General features: G+C 53.4%; 1 protein-coding gene and 1 non-coding gene across 2 annotated transcripts in view; both read right to left on the bottom strand.

Moving 5' to 3' along the window:
* Positions 1-4561: 4561 nt before the first annotated feature.
* Positions 4562-4665, bottom strand: LOC112629511. Its single transcript, XR_003120619.1, has one exon. It is a non-coding gene; the product is annotated as a U6 spliceosomal RNA (small nuclear RNA).
* A 3307-nt stretch (positions 4666-7972) lies between these two features.
* TECPR2 (tectonin beta-propeller repeat containing 2) overlaps positions 7973-26129 on the bottom strand; it is a 133513-nt gene continuing 115356 nt past the window's right edge. The window contains exons 18-20 of the mRNA XM_025391381.1: positions 9513-9654; positions 8916-9065; positions 7973-8527 (exon numbers count right to left, since the gene is read on the bottom strand). Coding sequence (XP_025247166.1) covers positions 8373-8527; positions 8916-9065; positions 9513-9654 — 447 coding nt within the window. The 3' untranslated portion in view covers positions 7973-8372. The remainder of the gene's footprint in view (positions 8528-8915; positions 9066-9512; positions 9655-26129) is intronic.

Below are 26129 nucleotides of genomic sequence, written 5' to 3'. Positions count from 1 at the left end.
GGTCTACGCCCTCAGAGCTGAGACCAGGGAGGATGGCCAGGCTGCCCTGCCCGGGAATTCTGCTGGGCCGTGAAATTCAACCCGCACCAACGTGGGCAGGAGGGCCACAATGTCCTGCCAGGAGCAGAGGGCTGAAGGTCTGCCGAAGGAAGAGCCACCATCCTGGCGGGGGGCACCTGCTGCCTACCCTGCCCCCAGTGTGCCTGTGGGGAGCACACCTGGGCGTGGAAGAGTCCAGGGTGCTGGGCCACACAAGAGAGGGTGGGGAGAGGCCTGGACAGTAGGAAGATCTTGCCTGGAGTCCTGGATCCGCCACCCTGGGGGTGACCTTGGACAGGCCTGTACCTTGGCCCTCAGTCTCCCCATCAACGTTTTTCCATTCAGGAGGTTTTGGGCTGTCTTCAGCCACCCTACCAGCCCTGAAAAGGATGTGACTCCTGTTTCTGGGAAGTGTGTGGTGTGTTAGGTGGGCACACAGCCCTGGTTGTGGGGAGGGAAGGATAGAGAGGGAGCATAGTGATGGAGCCCAGACTGTAGGCTGGAGTGAGGGCTCCACTTCCCTGCTGCTGTGTGTCCTGGACCAGTGCTTCTGAACCTTGGCACTTGGGGCAGTGGATATTAACATCTTTCCAAGTCCAAGACTTGGGGCATCAGGGCCTCTGGTCCTCTGGGAGGTGGCAGGTCCTCAGATCGGAGATGCCATAGGAGGGGGTAGGTACCTCTTTGGAGGATATGGAAGTGGAGACAGTGGTGTGGTACAGCTGCCGTGGTTCTTAGGGGCTGGGCCTGGGGAGCCCATGGGGCCCTGATGCCCCAACAGCTTCTGCCTAGAAAGCCTGGGCTCCTTGCTGGGGCTGTAGACATGCAGACTTCATGTCCCCCCAGCTCCAGCTCTGTTCTCCATAGGTCAGCCCCACAACGCCAGAGGCCCAGAGCTAGTCCCCTCCATGTCCCCCGTAGACCTACAGCTGCCCCTTTGATGACAGCACCGTTGAGTCCCCTGGGCTGGGGGGTCATGCGGGGGTGAGGCAGCTGCCTGCCCCCGGGACTCCTTGCCTGGCCAGGCAGGACACAGGCTTGTGGGCACGGAGAGTGGGCCCCATGAAACCCATTGCCAGGTGACCAGGATGAGGCACCCAGGCTGGCCCGCGGAGTGCAGGGCGGGCCTGCCGCAAGAATTATGGCCACCGCAGCAGGAGGGCAGCCTGGGCCATTAGCTCCTGATGTTATCCATTTGGGTGAGGGGACAGGGAAGTCAGAGGAAGCTGGCCAGTTGCTCTCACGCAGCCTTATGGCAGAATGGTGCCTGATTCCTGGTACAGCTACTCCCACTGAGTCTCTAGGGATGTGTGGCTCAGGAACCTCCCCCTGCAACCCCCTCCCCCTGCAACCCCCTCCCCCTACAACCCCTTCCCCTTGCAACCCCCTTCCCGACCCCCACACTGGTGGGAGGAGAGGACCTAGAGGAAAGGTGCTGGGCAGATAAGCAGCCGAGGGCGGCCCTGGGTTTGGCTTATCAGCCTTCTGGGCCCTCCTGCCCCAGGAAGGGCAGCGAGGACCATGGTGTTACCCCCTGTCATCCTTATCGTCCTGGCCATGAGCTTGCAGGACTGGGAGGGCCGGAGGCAGCCAGGCAGACAGCAGCACAGCTTTTGCCTGTTGGCAGGCGGCCTTGGTGGCTTCCCAAAGGCAGTCGCTCCATGCAGAACAAAACTCACTTTTTGGGGGAGGCAAAGCACCTTGGTTCATTTATTTATTTCGTTAATTCCACCAGTCTGTTTCTAAGGGAACATAGCTGTAGCCAGTCCTGCCCTTCCACCCACCCACCAGGTGCCCAGTGTTCCCAAGGACCCAGAATCCCAACTCTATTCAGGGACCAGCATCTCTGCACCCCAAATGTCTATTAGGGAGGATAGTGAAGGCTTAGCCCTCCTGGCTCATCAATATCCAGCAGTGAGAGACCACCCCCATCTCCCTGAGGTGACCTTCTAGGGCAGTCCGTGTTGTCTGACTGGCCTGGGCAAGGTGGGCAGGGACTAAGGCCTTCTGGTGCCTGGGCCTTGCTGGGCTTGCTCTGCGTGCTGACTTCATCCCGATAGTACCTTGATTTTCCTACTGTGACTTGCCCTTCTGTCGACTTCTTCACCAACTTTAAAATTCCGTATTGAGAGCAGTTTCCTAAGTTACCTCAAATCCTATTCAGAACAAGGATCTTCCTGGAAGTTAGGAGGAGGGAAAAGAAGTTTAGTCACAGAAGACTACTCCATGTTTGAGCTGCTGTTTCAAGGGAAGTAAGTAACTGCTGGAGGAGCCCTGCCCCTCTGCAGCGTGTGGTTTTGCCCTGATACTTTTCAGATTGAGGTGTTACTTACATGTAATAAAATGCACAGTCTTAAGTGTATACTTTGATGAGTTCTGATGAATGTCTACATGTGTGTAATCACCACTGCAATCAAGATGGAGGGAAAGGCTGGGCACAGTGGCTCATGCCTGTAATTCCAGCACTTTGGGAGGCCAAGGCGGGTGGATCACGAAGTCAGGAGTTTGAGACCAGCCTGACCAACATAGTGAAAACCCGTCTCTACTAAAAATACAAAAATTAGCCAGGCGTGGTGGCACATGCCTGTACTCCTAGCTACTCAGGAGGCTGAGGCAGGAGAATTGCTTGAACCCAGGAGGCGGAGGTTGCAGTGAGCCAAGATTGCGCCATTGCACTCCAGCCTGGGCGACTGAGCAACACTCTGTCTCAAAAAAGAAACAAACAAACAAAAAAAAGATGGAGGGAAAGACAGATTTCTATTGGTGATTCTTAAAAGTTTATTTATTTGTTTGTTTATTTATTTAATTTTTGAGATGTCGTCTCTCTCTGTCATCCAGGCTGGAGCGCAATGGTGTGGTCTCAGCTCACTGCAACCTCTGCCTCCCGGGTTCAAGCGATTCTCTTGCCTCAGCCTCCTGAGTAGCTGGGATTACAGGTGCCTGCCACCACACCCAGGTAATTTTTGTGTTTTTAGCAGAGGCTTGGTTTCAGCATGTTAGCCAGGCACGTTTCAAACTCCTTACCTTGTGATTCGCCCACCTCAGCCTCCCAAAGGGCTGGGGTTACAGGTGTGAGCCACCGCGCCTGGCTCTTGAAAGTAATTTCTTTCTGCTTATAAAATTCATGCTCACTGTGGAACACTGGGGATTGAGTAGAGAGGTCCAGGCCACGGTGTGGCAGGGCCCTGCCAGGGAAACACTGTCTCAAGCGCCCCACCACCCCACATGGTTCCCGGAGGCGGGGCCCCTAAGCACTCACGGTACAAGTAAAGGTGCCAACTGACTGCGTCATCTGCACGCATACAAGCACTGCTAGCATTCTGGGGTATGTTTCTTCCAGGTCTTTCTATGCACATATATATTACATTTTTTTTCTGTGCGTATTTATATATGTATGAAACCAGATCAGTTATACAATTTAGTATTTTTTAACCTTACTGTAGTATAAGCATTTCCCCCACTGTACTTTGTACATATGATTATTTTTTTTTTGATGGAGTCTCGCTCAGTCGCCCCGGCTGGAGTGCAGCGGCGCGATCTCGGCTCACTGCAAGCTCCGCCTCCTGGGTTTACGCCATTCTCCTGCCTCAGCCTCCCAAGTAGCTGGGACTACAGGTGCCTGCCACCACGCCCGGCTAATTTTTTGTATTTTTAGTAGAGACGGGGTTTTCACCTTCTTAGCCAGGATGGTCTCGATCTCCTGACCTCGCCCGCCTCGGCCTCCCAAAGTGCTGGCATTATAGGCGTGAGCCACTGCGGCCGGCCGGGCCGTAAATATTATTTTTAAGAAGTCATTGGTGTCTATTTTGTGATATTTGACTCAACCAGCCTTGATAACAAAGAGTAGTTAGAGACAACTGAATTTTTAAAATGTAAATCTGATTTATTTTTGGAATAAATAATATATTTACATGACTGGAAATTCAAAGGATACAAAAAGGCATATACTCCAGGCAACCACTGTGACTAGCTGCTCATCACAAGTAGAGAACTTGTTTCTTTTCGCCCCTCCTTCTCCTCCCTGGAGTTATGAAACATTTCAAACCTGCCGAAAGTTTGAAGCTTACAACAAATACCCTCCAACGTTTGGGTTGTCTCCCTCCCCCTTCTCTCCCTTTCTCCCCGATTTCCTACGGAACCACGTTTTCACAACCAGGCCCGGGAACTTCACGCTGGCGCAGTGAGGTCCTGCACGGCTGCTTCCTGCACACACGTGCTTCTTAACAGCTGCAGGCTATTTCATGAGGGGAATTTGCTCCCGTTAACATGGCTGTTACCAAATGCCAGGCTGTTTTAAGTGCTTCCTAATTATAAACAGGCTATACTGTTTTCCTTGACTTAGGACTTGTTCTTAGGACTGGCTTTCCCAGCAGGACGGCGCCAATGGGGAGCTCCCAGGCTGCTCCCATCTCACCTCTCCTTCTGGGGTGCTGGGGGTTTGGACCAGTGTTCCTTCTGCTTCTGTGAAGGGCCCTTACACTCGACTTGAAGTGCTCCTCCTATTGGTTTTTAGTTAATAAATATATTTATGGAACGCTTCACAAATTTGCGAGTCATCCTTACGCAGGGGCCACACTAACCTCTGTATCATTACGATTTTTGTATACGTGCTGGCGAAGGGCGCACTCCTGGTATTGTTTGTATAAGTTTTTAAGGTAAATATTCAACATCAATTCCCGTTTGTTGCAATTATTCCCCTTCTTTGAGGTTTTTAATTTGCAGCATTTTTACATTTATTTCCTTCTATTTATTTATTTTTGAGAAACAAGGTCTTGCTCTGTCGCCAAGGCTGGAGTACAGTGGTGTGATCATAGTTCATTGCAGTCTCAAACTCCTGGGCTCAAGCAATCCTCCTGCCTTGGCCTCCCAAGTAGCTGGGACTACAAGTGCATGTCACTGTGCCCAGCAGCATTTCTACATTTTGGAGAAATCAAATCTACATACTTATTTTCCTCTGTGGCTTGTCCCATCACTTTTGAGTTTAGAAAGCCTTTGCCATCCAGAAATCAGTTTCCCCACTAGTTTTAGATTCTTTAATCCATTTAATATTATTTTGCCCAGAGAATGAAGCAGTGGCCACATTAGTTGTGACACCTCCCCCGCCCCCCGCCGTTCCTTAAACGCATCTGAGATGCCCCCTCCATTCTGCTTCCTCCCTGTGGGCCTCGCCAGGCTGCTGCCTGGCCCTCCGAGGGTCTGGGCCTTGCCATTCGATAGAGTGGCCCCTGCTGCGGCTCCACCTGTCATCACTTAGCAGTTCTCACCCGTTTCTTCTTCCCAGGAGTGACAGGGAACAGTGAGGAGGCATCAAACAGCACAGAGTCTGCAGTTCTACAGACCTGGCTTCCAGTCTCAGTGCTGGGTGAGCTTGAGCAAGCTACCTAACCTCTCTGAGTCTCAAGGGGCTAATGAGACTTCACCTTGCAGGGCTCTGGTGAGCAGCACATTGGCCAGTCATGGGCATTTGTGGGCACTAACATTATTCCTCCCTGCCTGCCCCAACAAAACAATCCCAGTGGGGATTGGAAGTGAAATCAAGCTACACCTATAAATTCCTTTGGAAAGAATGAGGTCTTTCCATAATGTGTGTAGTCCTCCATCCAGGAATGTGGAACAGATCTTCCTTTATTCAAGTTTCCTTTTATGCCTTCTGGAAAGCTTTGCCGCTCTTCACATGGCCTGAGGTTTCTTGCTGAGGTCATTTCCTGGTACATGGTGTGTCCTGCTGCTGTTCTGGGCGTCATCTTTTGCGTGTGCTAGTTTCCAGCAGGGCACTTCTGCGATATGGTTTCGTTTGCTGGCTGGAGATGTAGAACCAGGGTCTTGAACCCCTCCAATGCCTGCCCACAGCTCCATGAGGAGGCAGCCCTGGACCTCACCCCACGGCATCCTCCTCAGAGGCTACCATGGGGGGCAGCCAGCTCTGGAGTGGCCATTCCCCCGTAACAGCCACTTGGGCAAACCGGTGTGTATTTCAACACCAGCCGTGCCGGGACAGGTCTGCTGACGCACTCTGCCTGCGGTGGTGCTGGGCTGGCAGGTTCTCCCTTGCACTGCCCTCATGAGCGCTGGCTGAGGGCACTTCTCACAGCTCAGGCAGCACACTCGACCAGGTTTGGAAAAAGTCTAGTTTATTGCACTGACTCAAAGCACAACTAAAAATTAAAACCAGAAAGAAAACTGTACAAAGCACGAAGCTACAAGTTTAAAAGCATCACCTAGACGCGGGTTTAATTGCACTACAGTCCCATGGGTGAGGAGAGCTTTGCCATCCGTGAGGCGCCGGGCAAGGCACAACAGACACAGAGAGGTGCAGCCCGGCCTGGGGCTGCCTCTGCTGCCACCAACTTTTACAAAAGGTTCTAGAAAAGGGAAGTGAGAAGTCAGATCTGGGATTTCGGCATCTTGACCTCATTTGGACATGGAAAACCTCCACCTATGTAGCTGGCTGGGTCCTGTCAGGGAACATAATTTATCACCCTCCACCTGTGGCCTGGGGGCTCCCTGACACCGAGGACTGGGCCTGGGCCAGAGGCAGTCTAAAAAAAGCAGCTAGCCTGGTGTCCTGTCCTGCAGCTGCCTCCAGGAGGGGGCGGGATGTGTGGTAGGGCGGCCTGACCCTCCCACGCAGATGCCAGTGGGCGGGGTGGGCACTGCCCATTGTCTGAAGGGGCAGCCATCCATAGAGGCACTGATTTCAACTTGTCGAGTGTCAACCCATACTCTGCAGTAGGCATGCGCTGCCACTCGGAGCCAGCCCGCAGGTCCCGGGCCCGCCCTGCCAGTCAAGTCTGTGTGGGGATGCCCGTCCCTCCGAGGCTGCAGGCGAGGATAGTGCAGGCTCAGGACAAACCCGGGAAGGAACAAAGGCCTTCCACTATTTTCGGAAAATACATCTCTCTTCTAAATTTGTAAGATTTGATTTGAAATGAGGTATTTTATGCAGGTTTGTAATACAACAAACAAAAAAGGCAATAATTAGTAGACTCATCTTCTGAGGATGCATCTGGTTTTAGGATGTCTGCCAGCAGCATTGGTTAAATACCATTCCAAAGACATTTCTGAGTGAGCGACCCTGGCTCAGCTCCCCACGCCCCATGCACCCTCCTGTGCCGTCCCTGCCTGGGACACACATGCACACGTCCAGGTTCCATTTGCACCCATCAGGCTTTACTGTTTCAGCTGAAGTGTGCTCTCCAGGAGGCGGGCAGCCTGCGTCGTGTGCGGGCAGAGAGGTGAGGTGTGGTGTGGTGAGGTGTGGTGTGGTGAGGTGTGGTGTGGTGAGGTGTGGTGTGNGTGTGTTGTGTGGTGTGGTATGTTGTGTGGTGAAGTGAGGTGTGTGTTCTGTGGTGTGAGGTGTGGTGTGTGGTGTGGTGTGTTGTGTGGTGAGGTGTGTTGTATGGTGAGGTATGGTGAGGTGAGGTGTGTTGTGTGGTGAGGTGAGGTGTGGTGTGGTGTGTGTTGTGTGGTATATTGTGTGGTGAGGTGAGGTGTGATATGTTCTGTGGTGTGAAGTGTGGTGTGTGTGGTGTGAGGTGTGGTGTGGTGTGGTGTGTTGTGTGGTGAAGTGAAGTGTGGTGTGTTCTGTGGTGTGGTGTGGTGTGGCGTGGTATGTGTTGTGTGGTGTGTGTTGTGAGGTGAGGTGAGGTGAGGTGTGGTGTGGTGAGGTGAGGTGTGGTGTGGTGAGGTGAGGTGTGGTGAGGTGAGGTGAGGTGTGGTGTGGTGAGGTGAGGTGTGTTGTGTGGTATGGTGTGCATGTGCGTGTGGCATGGCCAGTGCTCTCCTCTCAGGCCCAGCCTCGGCTTCCTGGCCAGAGCGTCTGGCGTGGAATGTGCTCTGCAGCTTTGTCTCTGGGGGGACACCCCCTGTGACGGGACGAAGCCATCACCGAGCACATCCTGCGCTGCAGAGAGCTGACCTTTGGCTCCACCTGGCCCTGGGGCTACTCATGTGGAAAGAGGCCCTGGGCCAAACCAGCTGCCCGGCTGCCCTTGGCTCTGGGAGGCCTCTGGAGACCACTCCCAGCAACAAAAGCTGGAGCTATCTGTGGATGAGACCAGGACGGCAGCACGCGGGTCATCGGAGAGCATGCAGCCGGGCAGTCGCCACTGTCCTGAACTCCACTGCTGCAGCCATTGCGCCAGCCACGGGTGGAGGCTGTGGGTTCTGGAACGAGACAGAAACCAACATAGATGAAAGTAAGTGTGCGGGTCCAACCTGGCCAGAGGTGTCTGGACAAGTGTCGAGGCAGCACGTCCACCAGGGAGTGACACCGAAGCCACTGTGCCCACCACGGATGCCTGGCCCCTCCGCGTGACTCTGCCAGGGCTCCTTCAGATGACCTCCCACTCGTCCTCCAGATCCTCGGGGTGGGGCATGGCGGCCTGGCTGCTTTTCTGGGTGCCATGCGAGTGGCTGAACGTCTTTGTCAGCCGTCGGAGGAGGTAGCCGGGCGGGCCCACAGCCCACAGCTCATCTGACGCAGTCACTGCAGGGACAAGAGCCAATTACGTACTTGTCAATCACACAGACTGTGGGGTGGGCACAGATGGCACTAGGAGCTTGGGCGCAGGTCTGGGCTTGCCGCATTCTAGGTGGGGGACCCTGGACAAGCCACCATCTCCATGTGAACTTCGTACCCTCAGCTGTAAGTGGATGTCAACAGCACCCTGTCCTTGCCCAGGAGACTCTGGCAGAGCCCAGGTGTCCAGCCCCTTCCCTCCTTGGGACACACTCCTGCTTTGCCCTCAGTTCTTGCTTTGGGAGAGCGGAGCCCAGTGGGGGCAGCTTCTCTGAGAGCCCCCCGACATGGTCCACAGGAGCCCTGGGAACCCCAAGGGAACAACAGCCTTGAGCCCACGGCCCCTGGCACCTGCCTGTGAAACAGGACACACTGCCGGGAATTTTCTTCCAGTAGTCTCCGGCGGGGTTCTTGTCTGTGATGCCATACCGCCGGGCGAGGTCTCCGTTTGGACAGCGGGCCCACACGGTCCTGGTGCTCAGCGCCAGCTGGCAGGCCTGCAACCCTGTGGGCAGACAGGGCCCCTCCTGAGCCCCTGCCGTGGACGGGATGGGCCACTGCTTCCCGAGCCCATCTTGTGACGCTGCCCTCCTCCACCAGGGTCCCTGCAGGGATGGAGTGCCCATGCTGGGCTGGGCTTGGGGCAGGAGCCGAGGGAAAGGACACCGAGTTGGCAGGGCCAGCAAAGCCACCAAAAGCCAGAAGTCAAAGGACAGAAGAGCCTGGGCAGTGTGCAAACCGCCCTCCCACGAAAGCACCAGCAGGACGGCCTGGGTTTCCCCAACAAGGAACATGACTGGAGGCTTGTCCCCTGGTCCAGGAAGCAGCGGCAACAGCACAGCCCCAGCACAAAGGCTGCCATGTGGTGGGGACCAGGCTGCCTCACAGACAGCAGCCTGGAGGGAGTGCCCAGCAGTCCCCAGTGATGGAGCCCCTGTCTGCGGGCTCCTACCTGGCACGTGCTCCCAGGCGGTCCCCACAGGCATCTCCTCGGTGATCCCGGTCCGCACGTGCACGTTCCACCTGCTGTCAAGCACCCACAGCATCTGGTCGTTGGGGCTGGAATGGACGCTGACCAAGTTGACCCCGGCAGGCTGGAAGCGGGAAGGGACTTTCAGGGAAGGCAGGAGTTGGGTGACAAGAGGAGGGACAGGAGGCTTCCAGAACTGGGGACATGTTAGTGGCAGCATGCAGCAGCCAGGGTGGGCCCCGCAGGAGGCAGAAAGGCCATGTCCTGCCCCCGGTGCCAGTCTCACAGGGGAGACAGTCACTTGTCTCCAGAGTGTCAGGTGGGCCAGACTGAGGGACAGCCCAGCAGATACCAGCATGGACTCCAGCAGGAGACCAAGAAGGGCAGGAACGGCCCAGGTGAACAGAGAGTGGAGGAATGAGAGAAGAGGCACGGCGGACCTGGCTGTGAAGGACCGTGGTGGGCACTGTGAGAAACAGTAACGCCAGCCCAGGAGCCCCTGCCACCTGCCTGTGCCGCCCTCACCATCCTGGCTCAGCTGACGCCCCTCTCCTCTAGGCATAGCCGTCCTCCCGAATGTGCTGCCGGGCAGGCAACGTCCCTGTTGCCCAGGTCGTGGCACAAGACTGCCGCCCTGCCCTGGTCCTTGGGCAGCCTCTGTCCACGCTCAGCATCTCCGGTTCTTTGTCTGTTCTTCACAGGACAGAAGGAAGTCCCTTCAGTGTCCTGTTTGCTGTCCACTGGCAGCTCCAGTTTGCCCCAGGGCTGCCCACCCCTCGGTTGGACCAGGCCTCCGTGCCAGCAAGCACAGCACTGTCTGGAGGACCTGGGCCACTGGTCACCAGCAGTGCTGGTGGGTGACTTGAGCCCCAAGGGGCTGGCTGTCTTCCACTGCCTGGTGCTGCCTGCTTTTCTGGAACCCACAGTCTTCCCTGCTACATCTGTGGTCTTGGGTCCCTGTCCTCCTGGTCAGCCTCCATGGGACCCTGAGTGGGCCACCCAGTGGAAACTGGCGGGTCCCTTGCTGTCGCCACACATCTCCTGCTCTTTGCTTTGTGCTTAGGGTTGCCGGGAATACAATCACACTGGATGCCCTGTGCCACACTCTGGCCACACAGTGCTCCTGTCATAGTGCCCGTGTCACACACTTGCCGGGTCCAGACACTCTCAGGGCCCTCAGGCACTGGGACCTCCCTCCGCCTGCGCCTCCCCGATTGAGGTGCCCTCTCCAGGCTGCCCGCATCCTCACCCGCCGGCTGCTCTGGGCAGGGGCCCCTAACTGTGGGCTGGTGAACACATGTATGAAATGCCTCCCGTGGGCACCAAGTCTCACGCCTCAGCCCCAGTGGATCAGGACATGGAGGATGGAGAAACAGGGCAGCGAGGAGGATGGGGCGGTGGCCGCTCTCGTGGGCACATCACCACCGATCACCACTGCCTGGGCCAGTATCTGCCTTTGCTGCTGCCAGGTCCTCTGAGGACCAACCGGTCCTCCCAGACGTGGCAGGTTTCTTCCCCAGCTGCCCGGCCTCCCCACCCAGCCCTATTTTGCGGAGTGATCACAGGCCTCTCCCCTCCCTTCCCTGGACTCCCTGCATCCCCCTGGAATGTGGGCTTAGCCTAGAGCAGTGCTTCCCTAAATCTGTGCCTCTGAACCCCAGGTCCATGGAATAGAAATGGGTGTGATGTATAGAAAGGGAGTTTCATAGACCAACAAGTTAAGCTAAGCTGAGGGATGGCGGTGAATATAAATCCCAAACACATCCAGACTTAGTCGCAACTCCACAGCTGAAACACTGACAGGCACAGGGCCACCCCCTCCCTCCTGCCCCCACCTGACTCTGGCTGTCAGAACGTTCTCTTTAAAAAAATTTTTTTTAAGACAGGGTCTCGCTCTGTCACCCAGACTGGAGTGCCCTGGCGCAATCCCGGCTCACTGCAACCTCCATCTCCCCGGCTTGAGTGATCCTCCCATCTCAGCTTCCCAAGTATCTGGGACTACAGGCGCACACCACCACACCAGGCTAATTTTTGTATTTTGTTGTAGACACCGGGTTTCACCATGTTGCCCAGGCTGGTCTTGAACTCCTGGGTTCAAGTGAGCCATTCGCCTTGGCCTCCCAAAGTGGCGTGAGCCACCGTGCCTGGCCAGAAAGTTCTCTCTTGTGTGAGCTCACTCAGGGTGCAGCTGGAGTGACTGTAGGTCTCAGCCTGCCAGTGGGGCGAGTGAGCTAGTTTTTTTTTGAGTCTCACTCTGTCTGGAGTGCAGTGGCATGATCTTGGCTCACTGCAACCTCCGCCTCCCGGTTTCAAGGGATTCTCCTATCTCAGCCTCCCAAGTAGCTGGGATTATGGGTGCCCACCTCCACGCCCGGCTAATTTTTGTAGTTTTTAGTAGAGACAGGGTTTTGCCATGTTGGCCAGGCTGATCTAGAACTCCTGACCTCAAGTGATCCACCCACCTCGGCCTCCCAAGGTGCTGGGATTACAGGTGTGAGCCACTGTGCCCGGCCGCGAGTGAGCTATTTTAAGAGACACAGAGAGAACAGAGTCCTAGTGAGGGGCTCCCTTCGCTGCTCCCTCAGCCCTTTGGTCGCTCACTCTACACATTCGCCCAAATTACAGGCGCAGGCTTTGGAAGCCGTTGTGAGCGGGCTGGACGGGGCTCTCAGGTAGCACCAGAGCAGGCAGTTGGACGTAAACACCAGGCTAGGTTCAGATATTGGAGGCACCACCAGAAAATAAAATGAGCAACTGGCAGTGGGTGGTCAGGCGAGGAGGTGGCATTAGGGTTGATGCCCGGAGGACACAGGACCACTGAGCAGAGAGAGGGAAGGGTTGGACGGCAGAGGCCAGAATGCTGGGCACCACCCTGGACAGCGGTCGCCAGCTTAAAGCAGAGTGGCACCAGAAGCCTGAGCCACTTTCCACGCAGAACTCCAGATGCGCCGGTGAGATGTGAGGGATCCGAGGGAGCCGTGCCTGTGCCACAGGGTCATCGCAGCCCCTGCCCACTCCACCTGGACAGCAGGGAGGCTGGGGCGGGGCGGCCAGCGGGGATGCAGTGGGATGCAGTCCAGGAGGGCAGGGGTGCCAGGGCCGAGTCCCCAGGGAACACCTGGAGAGCACTCAGACAGGTCCCCACTGCTGGCTGTGCTGGGATCAGATGTTTGAGATTTATATTCACTGCCTTCCCTCTGAGCTTAAATTAACTTGTTGGGCTATGGAACTCCCTTTCTATACATCACACCCATTTCCGTTCCATGGACCTGCGGTTTAGAGGCGCAGATTTGGGGAAGCGCTGCTCTAGGCTAAGCCCCCATTCCAGGGGGATGCAGGGGCTCCAGGGAAGGGAGGGGAGAGGCCTGTGATCACTCTGCAAAGCAGGGCTGGGTGGGGAGGCCGGGCAGCTGGGGAAGAAGCCTGCCTGCTGAGGCCTAGGCTGAGGCCACCAGGCCGTGTGGAGGAGAGGCTCCCGCCAGGCTCCCGCCCTCCCCACTCAGGAGGCCGGGTGGAGGAGACAGAAAAGCAGCCCGGGCTTCGCCACTCAGCCCACTGGCCAGAGCCCTGACGTGGTAGAGCAGAGCCAGGTCCCCACCACACGCTGCCCGCAGTCCTACCCCAGAGCTAAGACGCGCTGTCGTTTGAAGCTGCTAGCTTTTGAATAGTAAGTCAGGGACAATGGGAATGACGGAGAAAGGAGGAGACGACTATACTTCAGGGGAAGGGCAAGAACAGCGAGGATCAAAGTGGAGTCTCCGGGGAGTCTCCAGATAGAGAAAGATGGGCGCTGGAAGCAGCATGGTGGCAAGCGGAGTGCTCGTGAGCAGGCAGAGGACGGCTACCCCACATCCCTTTCCTCTTCTTTCCATCACCTTGCAACGTCTCTGGAACGTAGAACTTCCAGTCTCCCTTGGCTCTCTCACCTCCTGGCTCTGTCCCCCTGACGTGAGCCTCCGCCCATTAACAGCCTTTACTAGAAGCCTCTAGAACAGAATACATTGGGAAGTGCAGGCAGGGCCCAGCCTCACCCTGGCCTTGCCAGTCGTCCCTTCCTGGCACACATGCCCCCTCACACCTTGCTCACCTGGCAGGCTGCTGCCCACCCTTCACAACCCCACTCACACTGCCTGCCAGGCCTCTGGGAGGGGCCCTGTGCTGCCTGCGAGCTCCCTGCAGGAGGCCACGTCTGCCCAGCTCCCGCCCAGCCCAATGCTGAGAAGGTGTGCGGAGGATGGACCCTGGCCACCTGCTTCCCTCGAAAACATCCTGTGTCCCCAGCCCCTCACCTGCTCTTATCCAATAAAAAGAAAAACTCTAATTTGTATTACTGGAGGACAATATACATTTGAAAACTATACAAATCCTAAGTGTACAGCATGATGGAGCTTCCTGATTTGAGTACACCTGTGTGACCAGTGGCCGTCCCAAGAAGCAAAAGGTGAGCCCTGGCCCTGGCTCTGCCACACTCCTGACACCAGGACCTGCACTGTCCGGGTCTGACTTTACATGACAGAAGCTCGTGGCATGGTGGCTTCTCTCGGAAAGGAGGACTGGCACTCCCTCGCAGGGCCCTCATTCTAGGGAGGAGGCCGGCCTGCAGACAGCCCAGGAAGGCTTCAGGAAGGGGTAGGGATGGAGGCCAGGTCTCAGGGCAGTAAAGTAGAAACAGTCTGATGAAAAGCACACGGGACACCAGTAAATGCTCTTTAAAAGAGGAAGAGCAAGTCATTCTGGACACATCTTACTGGGTATATCATCTTGCCTCATGCCTTTACCCATTGTTTCCTAGAAGGGCTTCCATGGTACGCCACACCACCCCTACCACTGGCACGGCTCATGTGGCCCAAGCTCTCGCACCAGCTGTCTCCTGGACCCCTCTCACTGGAGGCATGTGATCATCTGTTCGATGAATGAGCACCCACACATGCTGGGTTTTGGGGGAACCTCAACTGCAGACAAAACACTTGTTTCTGCCTTCCAGAGCTGCCATCCTACTGGGAGGGTGGGCCACAACCCGGACAAACCAATGCCACGCTGCGTAACAGAGAGAAGGGCCAGAGGGACACCCTGACTCTGACCCGGAATGGAGGGGCAGTGGTCCTGCTGACACCCAGGGAAGGGCCCTGGCAGCCCTGGCAAGTGCTCAGGGTTGCAACAAGGAGGCTGGGAGGCTGCAGCCCAGTGGTAAGGCTGCAGCCCAGTGGTGAGGCCAGAGTGGCCACTGGGGCTGATGACAGGCTTCAGGCTGAGGGAAAAGTGTGATTTCATTCTGAGTGATGTGGGAAGCTGCCAGAAGGTTGTAAAAAGAGGAAAGGGCTGGGCACGGTGTCTTACACCTGTAATCCCAGCACTTTGGAAGACCAAGGAGGGAGGATTGCTTGAGCCAAGGAGTTTGAGATCAGCCTGGGCAACAGCAAGACCTTGTCTCTACCAAAATTTAAAAAATTACCTGGGTATGGTGGCATGTGCCTGTAGTCCCAGCTACTTAGGCGTCTGAGGCAGGAGGATTACTTGAGCCCAGGATTTTGAGGCTGCAGTAAGCCATATTCGCACCATTGCACTCTAGCTTAGGCAACAGAGCAAGACCCTCTGTAATAATAAATAAAATAAAAGTAAAAAAAGAGAAGAGATGTGGGCCGAGCGCGGTGGCTCAGGCCTGTAATCCCAGCACTTTGGGAGGCCCAGGCGGGCCAATCACCTGAGGTCAGGAGTTCGAGACCAGCCTGATCAATATGATGAAACCCCATCTCTACTAAAAACACAAAATTAGTTGGGCGTGGTGGCAGGCGCCTGTTAATTCCAGCAACTCAGGAGGCTGAGACAGGAGAATTGCTTGAACCCGGGAGGCAGAGGTTGCAGAGAGCCGAGATCAGGCCATTGCACTCCAGCCTGGGCAATAAGAGTGAAACTATCTCAACAACAACAAAAACAGAGGAGAGATGTGAACTAGTGCATGTCATCAGAGGACCCCTCTGGCTGCAGTGAGGACAAGCTGCAGGGAAGGGCAGGTAGACAAGAACCCTGTTCTGGATGCTGGTGCAAATAAGCCAGGAGGCGGTGGTACAGGCAGGCCCTAAGAGGCCAATAGAACAGGCTTTGGAGGTGGAGCCCATGGTGCCTGCTGATGGACTGGCAACGTGACCCTGGGGTGGGCTGCTCTGCTTGAGTCTGGACCTTTTCAGAGCAGACCCCAGGCCGGGGCGGCGCTCAGCACCCCGGGTGGTCACGGCAATCATGATCCCAAGCCACAGATGGCGGGTGACTCAGGAATGTGTGTCTGCTAAGATACACCGAGGTTTCAATAGGCAAAAAACAAATGCTTGAAAAGTTGGCAAACTCGGGGTTGCTTTGCTGACTGCTCTCTGGGTTGGTAATGGAGAGGCCTGGTCCTAGCCCTGCCTGATGGGGCTCTGGGCACACCCTGGGTGTCATGACATGGTGCCTGCGAGGGGCTTCAAGACCAGCAGGGCTGGGCATCAGTGAAGGATGATTTTCTATTAGGTCAGAAACAGTGACAATCACTGGACCTCAAAGCAAATGACTTTATCATCTTCCTCTGGAGAAAACCGGTCTCTCCCGGTCTCAGAGTGGTGGAGCGGGAAGCAGCACAGGATCCCGGTCTCAGAGTGGTGGAGCGGGAAGCAGCACAGGATCTCGGGAGCGGGGAATTCCACTGTTTGCTCACAATAAGCAAGGGCGGCGCCGCGTCGGGTTAACATACAGCCCTCCTGCGCGGCTTTCATCACAGTGACCTGATTCACTGGTGGCCTCAACACACCTTTGCTGTATTTATTTTATAAACTCACTGTATTTTTTTTTTTTTTTTGGTAACTCTCACCTGGATTTTCTTGTTTTTGCTTATTTTTTTCAGAAAGCACTGATGTAAGTGCCTCCACACAAGTTAGTGTGGATTCTTATTGAGCCTTTCTTTGGAGGCAAAAGAACTCCCGGCTGAGCCTGGCACTGCTGGTTTGTTAGCTGTGCTGCGTGCAATAGTGGCTCGCTGTCCTCTGGTTTGTACCAGAAGTCTGGGGCCGAATAAACCCTCATTTAAACAGACAAAACCCAGACACACTCAGGGGCTGTCAGAGACAGCACGCATCACTTGGGGCCACACACTGTATGTAGGATTCCTTTTTTTTTTTTTTTTTTGACACAGAGTTTCGCTCTTGTTGCCCAGGCTGGAGTGCAACAGTGCGATCTCAGCTCACTGCAACCTCCGCCTCTCAGGTTCAAGTGGTTCTCCTGCCTCAGCCTCCCGAGTAGCTGGGATTACAGGCACCTGCCACCATGCCTGGCTAATTTTTGTATTTTTAGTAGAGACAGAGTTTCACCATCTTGGCCAGGCTGGTCTTGAACTCCTGACCTTGTGATCCACCCGCCTCAGTCTCCCAAAGTACTGGGATTACAGGTGTGAACCACCGCGCCCGGCCAGGATTCCATTTCTATGAAACATCCAGAAGAGGAAAATCCCAGGTAAAAATCAGGTGAGCAGCTGCCAGAGGCTGGGAGAGAGGAGGGACAAGGAATGGGGAGTGGCTTCGTGTTGGTAGGGGCTTTCTGGAGGGATAAGAATGTTTTGCAACTAGGCTGGGCGAGGTGGCTCATGCCTGTAATCCCAGCACTTTGGGAGGCCGAGGCAGGCAGATCACTTGAGGTTAGGAGTTTGAGACCAGCCTCAGCCAACATGGTGAAACTCCATCTCTACTAAAAATACAAAATTAGCCAGGTATGGTGGCGCGTGCCTGTAGTCCTAGCATCTCGGGAGGCTGAGGCAGGAGAATCACTTGAACCTGGGAAGCAGAGGTTGCAGTGAGCCCAGATTGTGCCACTGTACTCCAGCCTGGGCAACAACAGCAAAACTCCATCTCAAAAAAGAAGAAAAAAAAAAAGAATGTTCTGGAAACTGCATAGTGACAATGGTTGCACAACACTGCAAATGTACGGTCACTAACAGTAAACCTCATGTGTATTTTATCACAATTTAGGAAAAAAGAAAAAGTAGACGAGCCTTGCTTGTGACAGTGTACTATAGTGTCGCAGTTACCATTGTGGTGAACTGGGTACAGGGTACTCAGGATTTCTTATAAATACAAATGTAGTGACCATTATTCAATAAAAATTTCAATTAGGCCGGGCGCAGTGGCTCACGCCTGTAATCCCAGCACTCCGGGAGGCTGAGGCAGGCAGATCACCTGAGGTCAGGAGTTCGAGACCAGCCTGACCAATATGGAGAAACCCCGTCTCTACTAAAAAATGTACAAAATTAGCTGGGTGTGGTGGCAGGTGCCTGTAATCCCAGCTACTCAGGAGACTGAAGCAGAAGAATCGCTTGGACCCAGGAGGCAGAGGTTGCAGTGAGCCGAGATCACACCATTGCACTCCAGCCTGGGCAACAAGAGTGAAACTCTGTCTCAAAAAAAAAGAAAAAATTCTATTAAAAAAAAAAAGTCTGGGCACAGTGGCTTATACCTATAATCCCAGCTCTATGGGAGGCTAAGGCAGGAGAACTGCCTGAGCCCAGGAGCTTGAGACCTAATCTCTACTAAAAAAACAAAAGAAAGTAGTAGGTGGTCTAAAATTTTGGCTTATTCATATTAAAAACTTCATAAAAATGCAAAAGAGGCTGGGTGCGGTGGCTCACGCCAGTAATCCCAGCACTTTGGGAGGCCAAAGGCCAGCAGATCTCGAGGTCAGAAGTTCAAGACCAGCCTGGCCAATATGGTGAAACCCCATCTCTACTAAAAAAATACAAAAATTAGCCAGGCATGGTGGCACACGCCTTTAGTCCCAGCTACTCCAGAGGCTGAGGCAGAAGAATTGCTTGAACTCGGGAGGCGGAGGTTGCAGTGAGCGGAGATTGCGCCATTGCACTCCAGTCTGGGTGACAGAGTGAGACTCCGTCTCCGGAAAAAAAAAAAAAAAGAAAAAGGAAAAGAAATGAAGGATAGAACTTGTAAGATGGAATAAATAAGAAATTTGAGAGTTAAAATACTTTGGAAATGCTAAAAAAAAAAATACACAAAGTTTGGTAAGCTGAGAGAGGAGACAGGAAGGGAGGGAGGAAGTGTGTGTGTGTGCACGGCAGGCAAACGTATGTGCTTGTTTGTTTTTAAGTTCAAAATCCAGCTCCTGCAAGAAGGCTTGCTTTTTGTTTCTGGGACAGGGTCTTGCTGTGCTGCCCAAGGTAGAGCGCAGCGGTGCGATCACAGGTCACCACAGCCTCGACCTCTTGGGCTCAAGCGATCCTCCCACCTTAGCTTCCTGAATAGCGGGGACTATAGGTGCATGCTACCACACCTGGCTAATTAATTTTTTTTTTTTTTTTTTGTAGAGACAGGGTCTTACTATGTTGCCCTGGTCTCACACTCCTGGGCTTGGCCGGGCGCGGCGGCTCACGCCTGTAATCCCAGCACTTTGGGAGGCCAAGACAGGTGGATCACAAGGTCAGGAGGTCGAGACCATCCTGGCTAACATGGTGAAACCCCGTCTCTACTAAAAAAAAAAAATACAAAAAAACTAGCCGGGCGAGGTGGCGGGAGCCTGTAGTCCCAGCTACTCAGGAGGCTGAGGCAGGAGAATGGCGTAAACCCGGGAGGCGGAGCTTGCAGTGAGCGGAGATCCGGCCACTGCACTCCAGCCTGGGCGATAGAGCGAGACTCTGTCTCAAAAAAAAACAAAAAAACAAAAAACAAAAAACTCCTGGGCTTAAGTGATCCTCCTGCCTAGGCCTCCCAAAACGCTGGGATTACAGCAGCCCCAGGGCACCCTGTTAGAAGCCTGTGGTCTACTTCTAGGTATCACGGCCTTCCAATGAGAGAAAATACTTAGAATTCAGTATAGTGAAGAGGGGTAATAGCTCCTAGAAACAAGTTTTGAAGAAGAAAGTTCAAAAACAATAGATGTTTAAATGGAGGTATAGGAAAAAAAGCAACATGGAAAAAATTAAAGGAAGTGGCAAAAAACAATTTAGTTTCCCTCAAAGGGAGCTGGTTCTGTCCCACACCATTAGACGGCAGTTGGGGAAGTCTCATAGCTTCATCTGCAGGCAGTGCAGGTGTGTTGATGGAACAACTTACGGTGTAACAGGCAGCCCCGCCAGCACCCAAATACCACTCAAAGATGTTCGGAGGGTTAGAGGAAAATAGCAGCTATACTCTGAAGACTGATGATACCAGAACTGTGGAGGTGAAAGGAATGAGCTGCACCATGGTGCTCAGTGCTGGGTATGTGCAAGAGTCACCTGCAGGGCTCCGAAGAAGCCAGAAGCTTCTGGACAGTGATAACAATGAGCACACATTCACCCTTTCACTCCCTTCTCAAGCACCACTACCATGAGAGGGAACGGGTTAAAGAAAGAAAAATGGGGCGGGCGCAGTGGCTCGTGCCTGTAATCCCAGCACTTTGGGAGGCCAAGGCAGACGATCACCTGAGGTCAGGAGTTTGAGACCAGCCTGACCAACATGGCGAAACCCTGTCTCTACCAAAGATACAAAAATTAGCTGGGTATGGTGGTGTGGACCTGCAATCCCAGCTACTCGGGAGCCTGAGGCAGAGAATTGCTTGAACTCAGGAGGCGGAGGCTGCAGTGAGCTGAGATCGGGCCACTGCACCCAGCCTGGGTGACAGAGTGAGACTCCATTGCAAAGAAAAAATGTTCAAATCTCCAAAGGACAGGGAGAATGAGGGGAGGAAGCAGCCGTACAATTTTGGAAGCTGGAAAGTGGGGGATGCATGGCAAGGACTCAGCGGGCCCTGGAAGGCTAAAAGCAACGACTCCCCGCTCAGCAGCCCAGCCAGATCGCTGTCAGAGACCCGCGTGGCCCACAGGCTCCATGTGTGTGCTCAGGGCTTCCAGTCAGCCTTGCTGGGCCTCACTCTTCCAACCAGGGGACTGCCAACATCTGAAGAAAGCCTCTGCCATGGAAAAGGCGAACTAGACAGAAAACACACAACTTGGGACACACAAACACCAGGCAGGGAGAAGAAACTTCCAAAACATCCTTAGGAAGATGAGAGAGGACTCTACAGCCGTCAAACAACAGGAACTTTCGGAAATTAAACATGTGATCATGGAAATAATTTGACAGAGGGCTGGAGAAATAAGGTTGAGAACGTCTTCTAGAAAGCAGGATAAAAGCATAAAAAGATAGAAACAGGACAGAAAAGAAAAGTGGAGGCCAGCTTAGAAAGTCCACAATACAAAAGGAAACCTCCAGGCTGGGCGCGGCAGCTAATGCCTGTAATCCCAGCACTTTGGGAGGCCAAGGCAGGTGGATCACCTGAGGTCAGGAGTTCGAGAGCAGCCTGACCAACATGGTGAAACCCCATTTCTACTAAAAATACAAAATTAGCTGGGCGTGGTGGCAGATGCCTGTAATCCCAGCTACTTGGGAGGCTGAGGCAGGAGAATCGCTTGAACTCAGGGGGCAGAGGCTGTTGTGAGCCCAGATTGCACCACTGCACTCTAGCCTGGGCAACAAAGGTGAAAACACCTACTCAAAAAAAAAAAAAAAAAAGGAAGCCTCCAGCCAGAGCAAACAGAAAACAGGAAACAGGAGGGGCGCAGTGGCTCATGCCTAGAATCCAGCACTTTGGGAGGCTGAGGTGGGAGGATTGCCGGAGCCCAGGAGTTCAAAAGCAGCCTGGGCAATACAGTGAGACTCCATCTCTACAAAAAAAAAATTAGCTGAACATGGTGCACATGCCTGTGGTCCCAGCTACTTGGGAGGCTGAGGTGGGAGGATTGCTTGAGCCCAGAAGTTTAAAGCTACAATGAGCTGTGATTGTGCCATTGCACTCCAGCCTGGGTGACAGAGTGAGAGACCCTGTCTCCAAAAAACAAACAAACGAACACCCCGCAACAACAAAAAAACCCCACAACAACAACAACAAAACACAAAAACACAACAACAAAAAAAAGGAAAACAGGAGAGACAGGGGCAGAAGAGGACCCCAGCAGAGGACCCAGACACCCACCGGCACACAGGCTGCAAGCGCCTGGCTGCACGGATTAACACAGCCCTCGCCAAGGCATATCACTGTGTATCTGTTCTTACAACACTAGGAACAAAGAGACCTTACAAACCTTGAGAAAGAAAAACAGGTGAAGTATCAAGGATCAGGTGTTAGAACGGCCTCTGGCTTCTCAACAGCAATCCTGGAAGCTGAGAGACAATGGGGGAAGACCCTCAAAATCCTAAAGGAAAAGGGTTTCCAACCTAGACTGCTATACCCAGCAAGGTCAAGGGTGAACACAGATGAAAGACTTTTCAGACATGCAATATCTCTAAAAAGTCACCGACCATGAACCCTTCCTTGGGAGCCGACTGGAGGATAAACTCCACCCAAACAAGCACAGACACAGAGAGAGGAAGACCCGGGATCCGGGAGAAAGGGGCTCTAACATGAGGGGAGGTCAAAGATGACACCAGGACAACAGCTGGGTCCCGGGTAGAGAGAGGAACCAGGCCAGATTGGAGCTGGCCAAGATGGTGCAGGAGGGATCTCTGCAGGGGGAAGAAACAGACAAGACACATTCCTAATGTGTCCAAATGTGTGAGACAACTGGCAGAGAGTTTGGGATTGAATGTGTGAAACTGCACTTAGAAAACTAGGTAAGCAGGCTGGGGGCGGAGGCCGAGGCAGGTAGATCACCTGAGGTCAGGAGTTCAAGACCAGCCTGGCCAATATGGCGAAACTCCATCTCTATTAAAAATACAAAAAATTAGCTGGGTGTGGTGGCACATGCCTGTTAATCCCAGCTACTCGGGAGGCTGAGGCAGAAGAATCACTCGGACCCAGGAGGTGGAGGTTGCAGTGAGCAGAGACTGATCAAACCACTGCACGCTAGCGTGGGCAACAGAGCGAGACTCTGTCTCAAAAACAAACAAAAAAAAAAAAAAAAAAGAAAAAAAACTAGATGAGCAAACAAGATGATTATCAAGTCCAGGGAAAACAGAGTCACACAGACAAGGAATTGCAGGTGTGATTCATCCCCTGCCTCCACTGTGAAGCGCTCCTCCTTCCTCACAGCAAGGCCCGTGCCTGGGAAGTGCTGCAGCTCTGGGAGGGTGGAAGCAGGAAGGGAGGCGGGTGGCTGGGGGACGGGGGAAGGGGGAGCAAGAGCTCTGCATGCTTCTGTTTCCCTGGAGAGTCAATCACAAACACCTGAAGTCAGGGGACCAAACACGGCTCCAGAAGCAGCATTCGGAGACAGGCAGTGAAAAGAATTGAAAGGAGCTCTCCAGAGAGGGCAAAATTGGCAGAAGAGACTTGTTTCCTGTAGCACATCTTATACAACCCACTGACATGTCAACCTACCGATTTTCTTTTTTTTTTTTTTTTTTTTTTTTTTTTTTTTTTTGAGATGGAGTCTGGCTCTGTCGCCCAGGCTGGAGTGCAGTGGCCGGATCTCAGCTCACTGCAAGCTCCGCCTCCCGGGTTTACGCCATTCTCCTGCCTCAGCCTCCGGAGTAGCTGGGACTACAGGCGCCCGCCACCTCACCCGGCTAGTTTTTTTGTATTTTTTAGTAGAGACGGGGTTTCACCGTGTTCGCCAGGATGGTCTCGATCTCCTGACCTCGTGATCCGCCCGTCTCGGCCTCCCAAAGTGCTGGGATTACAGGCTTGAGCCACCGCGCCCGGCCATAACCTACCGATTTTCAAATGTGACTTTGTTTTCTTTCTTTTACAGATGGAGTCTCACTCTGTTGCCCAGGCTGGAGTGCGGTGGATGATCCTGGTCTCCAGTGATCCTCCCACCCAGCCTCCTGAGTAGGTGGGACTAGAGGCACATACCACCACACTTGGCATTTCATGTCATTAAAAATAAAAACCAGGCTGGGTGTGGTGGCTCCTATCTGTAATCCCAACACTTTGGGAGGCCAAGACAGGTGGATAACTTGAGGTCAGGAGTTCCAGACCAGCCTGGTCAACAGAGTGAAACTCCATCTCTACTAAAAATACAAAAATTAGCTGGGCGTGGCCAGGCACGGTGGCTCACGCAAGTAATCCCAGCACTTTGGGAGGCCGAGGCGGGCAGATCATCTGAGGTCAGGAGTTCAAGACCAGCCTGGCCAACATGGAGAAACCCAGTCTCTACTAAAAATACAAATATTAGCCGGGCGTAGTGGCACTCACCTGTAGCCCCAGCTACTCAAGACGCTGAAGTGGGATGATTGCTTGAACCCAGGAGATGGAGGTTGTAGTGAGCCGAGATCGTGCCACTGCACTACAGCCTGAGTGACAGAGTGAGACCCTGTCTCAAAAAAAAAAAAAAAAAAAAAGCTGGGCGTGGTGGCAGGTGCCTGTATTCCCAGCTACTCGGGAGGCTGAGGCAGGAGAACTGCTTGAACCCAGGAGGCGGAGGTTGCAGTGAGCCAATATCACCCCCACTGAACTCTAGTGGGCGACAGACCAAGACTCTGTCTCAAAAAAAAAAAAAAAAACTAACCAAAAACCGAAAAGCAAAACTGGCAGGGCACAGTGGCACATGCCTGCAATCCTAGCACTTTGGGAGGCTGAGGGCTGGATCACTTGAGGCCAGTAGTTTGAGACCAGCCTGGACAACACAGCAAGACCTCATCTCTACAAAATAAAAATTTAAAAAATGAGCCAGGTGTGATGTGCATACCCCTAGCCATTCTGGAGGCAGAGGCAGGAGAACTGTTTGAGCCTAGGGGTTTGTGGTTATAGTGAGCTATGATCACACCACTGCACTTCAGCTTGAACGACAGAGTGAGACTCTGTCTCAAAAAAAAAAAATAAATAAAAATCAACCAGGATGCCTGGGCCTCACCCCAGACCTGCTGAATTCATATCTCCAGGGAGGGGCTGAGGCCTGGACATTTTTTTTTTTTTTTTTTTTTTGAGATGAAATCTGGCTCTGTCACCCAGGCTGGGGTTCTCCGCTCACTGCAAGCTCCGCCTCCCAGGTTCACGCTACTCTCCTGCCTCAGCCTCCCAAGTAGCTGGGACTACAGGCACCTGTCACCACGCCCAGATAATTTTTTGTATTTTCAGTAGAGACCTTGTGATCCGCCCACCTCGGCCTCCCAAAGTGCTGGGATTACAGGCGTGAGCCACTGTGCCCGGTCGAGGCCTGGATATTTTTAATAAGTTCCTCTCATGGCTCTAATGTGGATCTGACCCTTCACTTTACTGATGGGAAAATGAAAGTGAAAGACCAGTGAGTTTAAGCAACATTCCCAAGGTCACTTGAATCCACAGGCAAAAAGCAAGTATTAGTTGAAGTTCTTCTGATTGCAAGTAATGGATCCTGCCCACGATGGGAACAGTCCTTCCTGGCTGGCAGGGTTCCGGGATGCTGCAGTCTCCCTGAGCACGCACCCCACTGCTGGAAATGGCCGCATGCCACCTTCCCAACGCCTCTGCAAGGCACCTGCATGCAGGCCAGCTGGGAAGGAAGTCTTCTGCAGCATTGTGGATACAAGCAGTGCTGGCACAGTGAGGTTGGATCAAGGTGACCAAGAGGCACTTGTACAGACAACTGGTCCAGTCACCAAAAGGGGATTAATGAGATTACAGACCCAGGCTGGGATGCCAGCATGATTGGCTTCCTCTGCCCCAAAGCAATCCACGTCAGAGTCCCCATGTCCACTCAATCCCAACCTCACATCTCACAGATGTGCACCATGAATCCAGCGAATCAGGCCAGAGAATTTCCACAGCTCACTGTAGACTTTCCCATTTGGGTCCTGTCCGGCCCTGCTCAAGAGCCTCCCATAGGTCCCACTGCCCATAGAATTAGCCACAAACTCTCCAGCCTGAGAGTCAAGATCCTCCAAAGATGACCCAAAGGACATCTCAGGTCTTCTCTTTCCCACAACATCCTTTCTGCATCCTTCCCTCCCAGAGGTTCACTGCCAAGAGCCTAGAAGCCCACGGAACTAATGTCTCACAGTCCTCAGGGTGGTCCAGCAACAGACAGTCCTCCCAAAGCAGCAGGGAGGAGCACTCTTTCCTACTCAGAAACACTGGGCCAAACCTCTTTACCTGCTGGTCACTGAAAATGCCCACCGAGTCTGAAGTCCCAGTTCAAACACTACCCATCCTCGGAAACCAGGTTTGGGACCCTGGGGATCTGTATTTTTTTCATGATTGCTTCTATAACCTCCTGCTCTGCTCTTCTTTTAGTCATTTAACTTTTGGTCACTTAACTCCAAAAACAGCTTCACTCATTTCCTTTTTTTTTTTTTTTGAGACAGAATCTTCGTCTGTCGCCCAGGCTGGAGTATAGTAGAACGATCTCAGCTCACTGCAACCTCCACCTCCCAGGCTCAAGCAATCCTCCCGTCTCAGCCTCCTGAGTAGCTGAAATTACAGGCATGTGACACCAGGCCCAGCTAATGTTTTGTATTTTTGGTAGAAATGGGGTTTTACCATGTCTCTCAGGCTGGTCTCGAACTCCTGAGCTCAGGTGATTCACCTGTCTCGGCCTCCCAAAGTACTGGGATTACAGGTGTGAGCCACCATGCTCAGCCAGCTTCACTCATTTCTGTTCCCTCTGCAAATCCAACACAGTGTAGGGTATCCTATAACGTTCATTTAAAACTTTTTTTTTTTTTTTTTTTT

This window comes from Theropithecus gelada, chromosome 7b (assembly GCF_003255815.1).
Source record: "Theropithecus gelada isolate Dixy chromosome 7b, Tgel_1.0, whole genome shotgun sequence".
NCBI classification, from domain to species: domain Eukaryota; kingdom Metazoa; phylum Chordata; class Mammalia; order Primates; family Cercopithecidae; genus Theropithecus; species Theropithecus gelada.
This window is presented reverse-complemented; position numbering and strand designations above follow the sequence as displayed.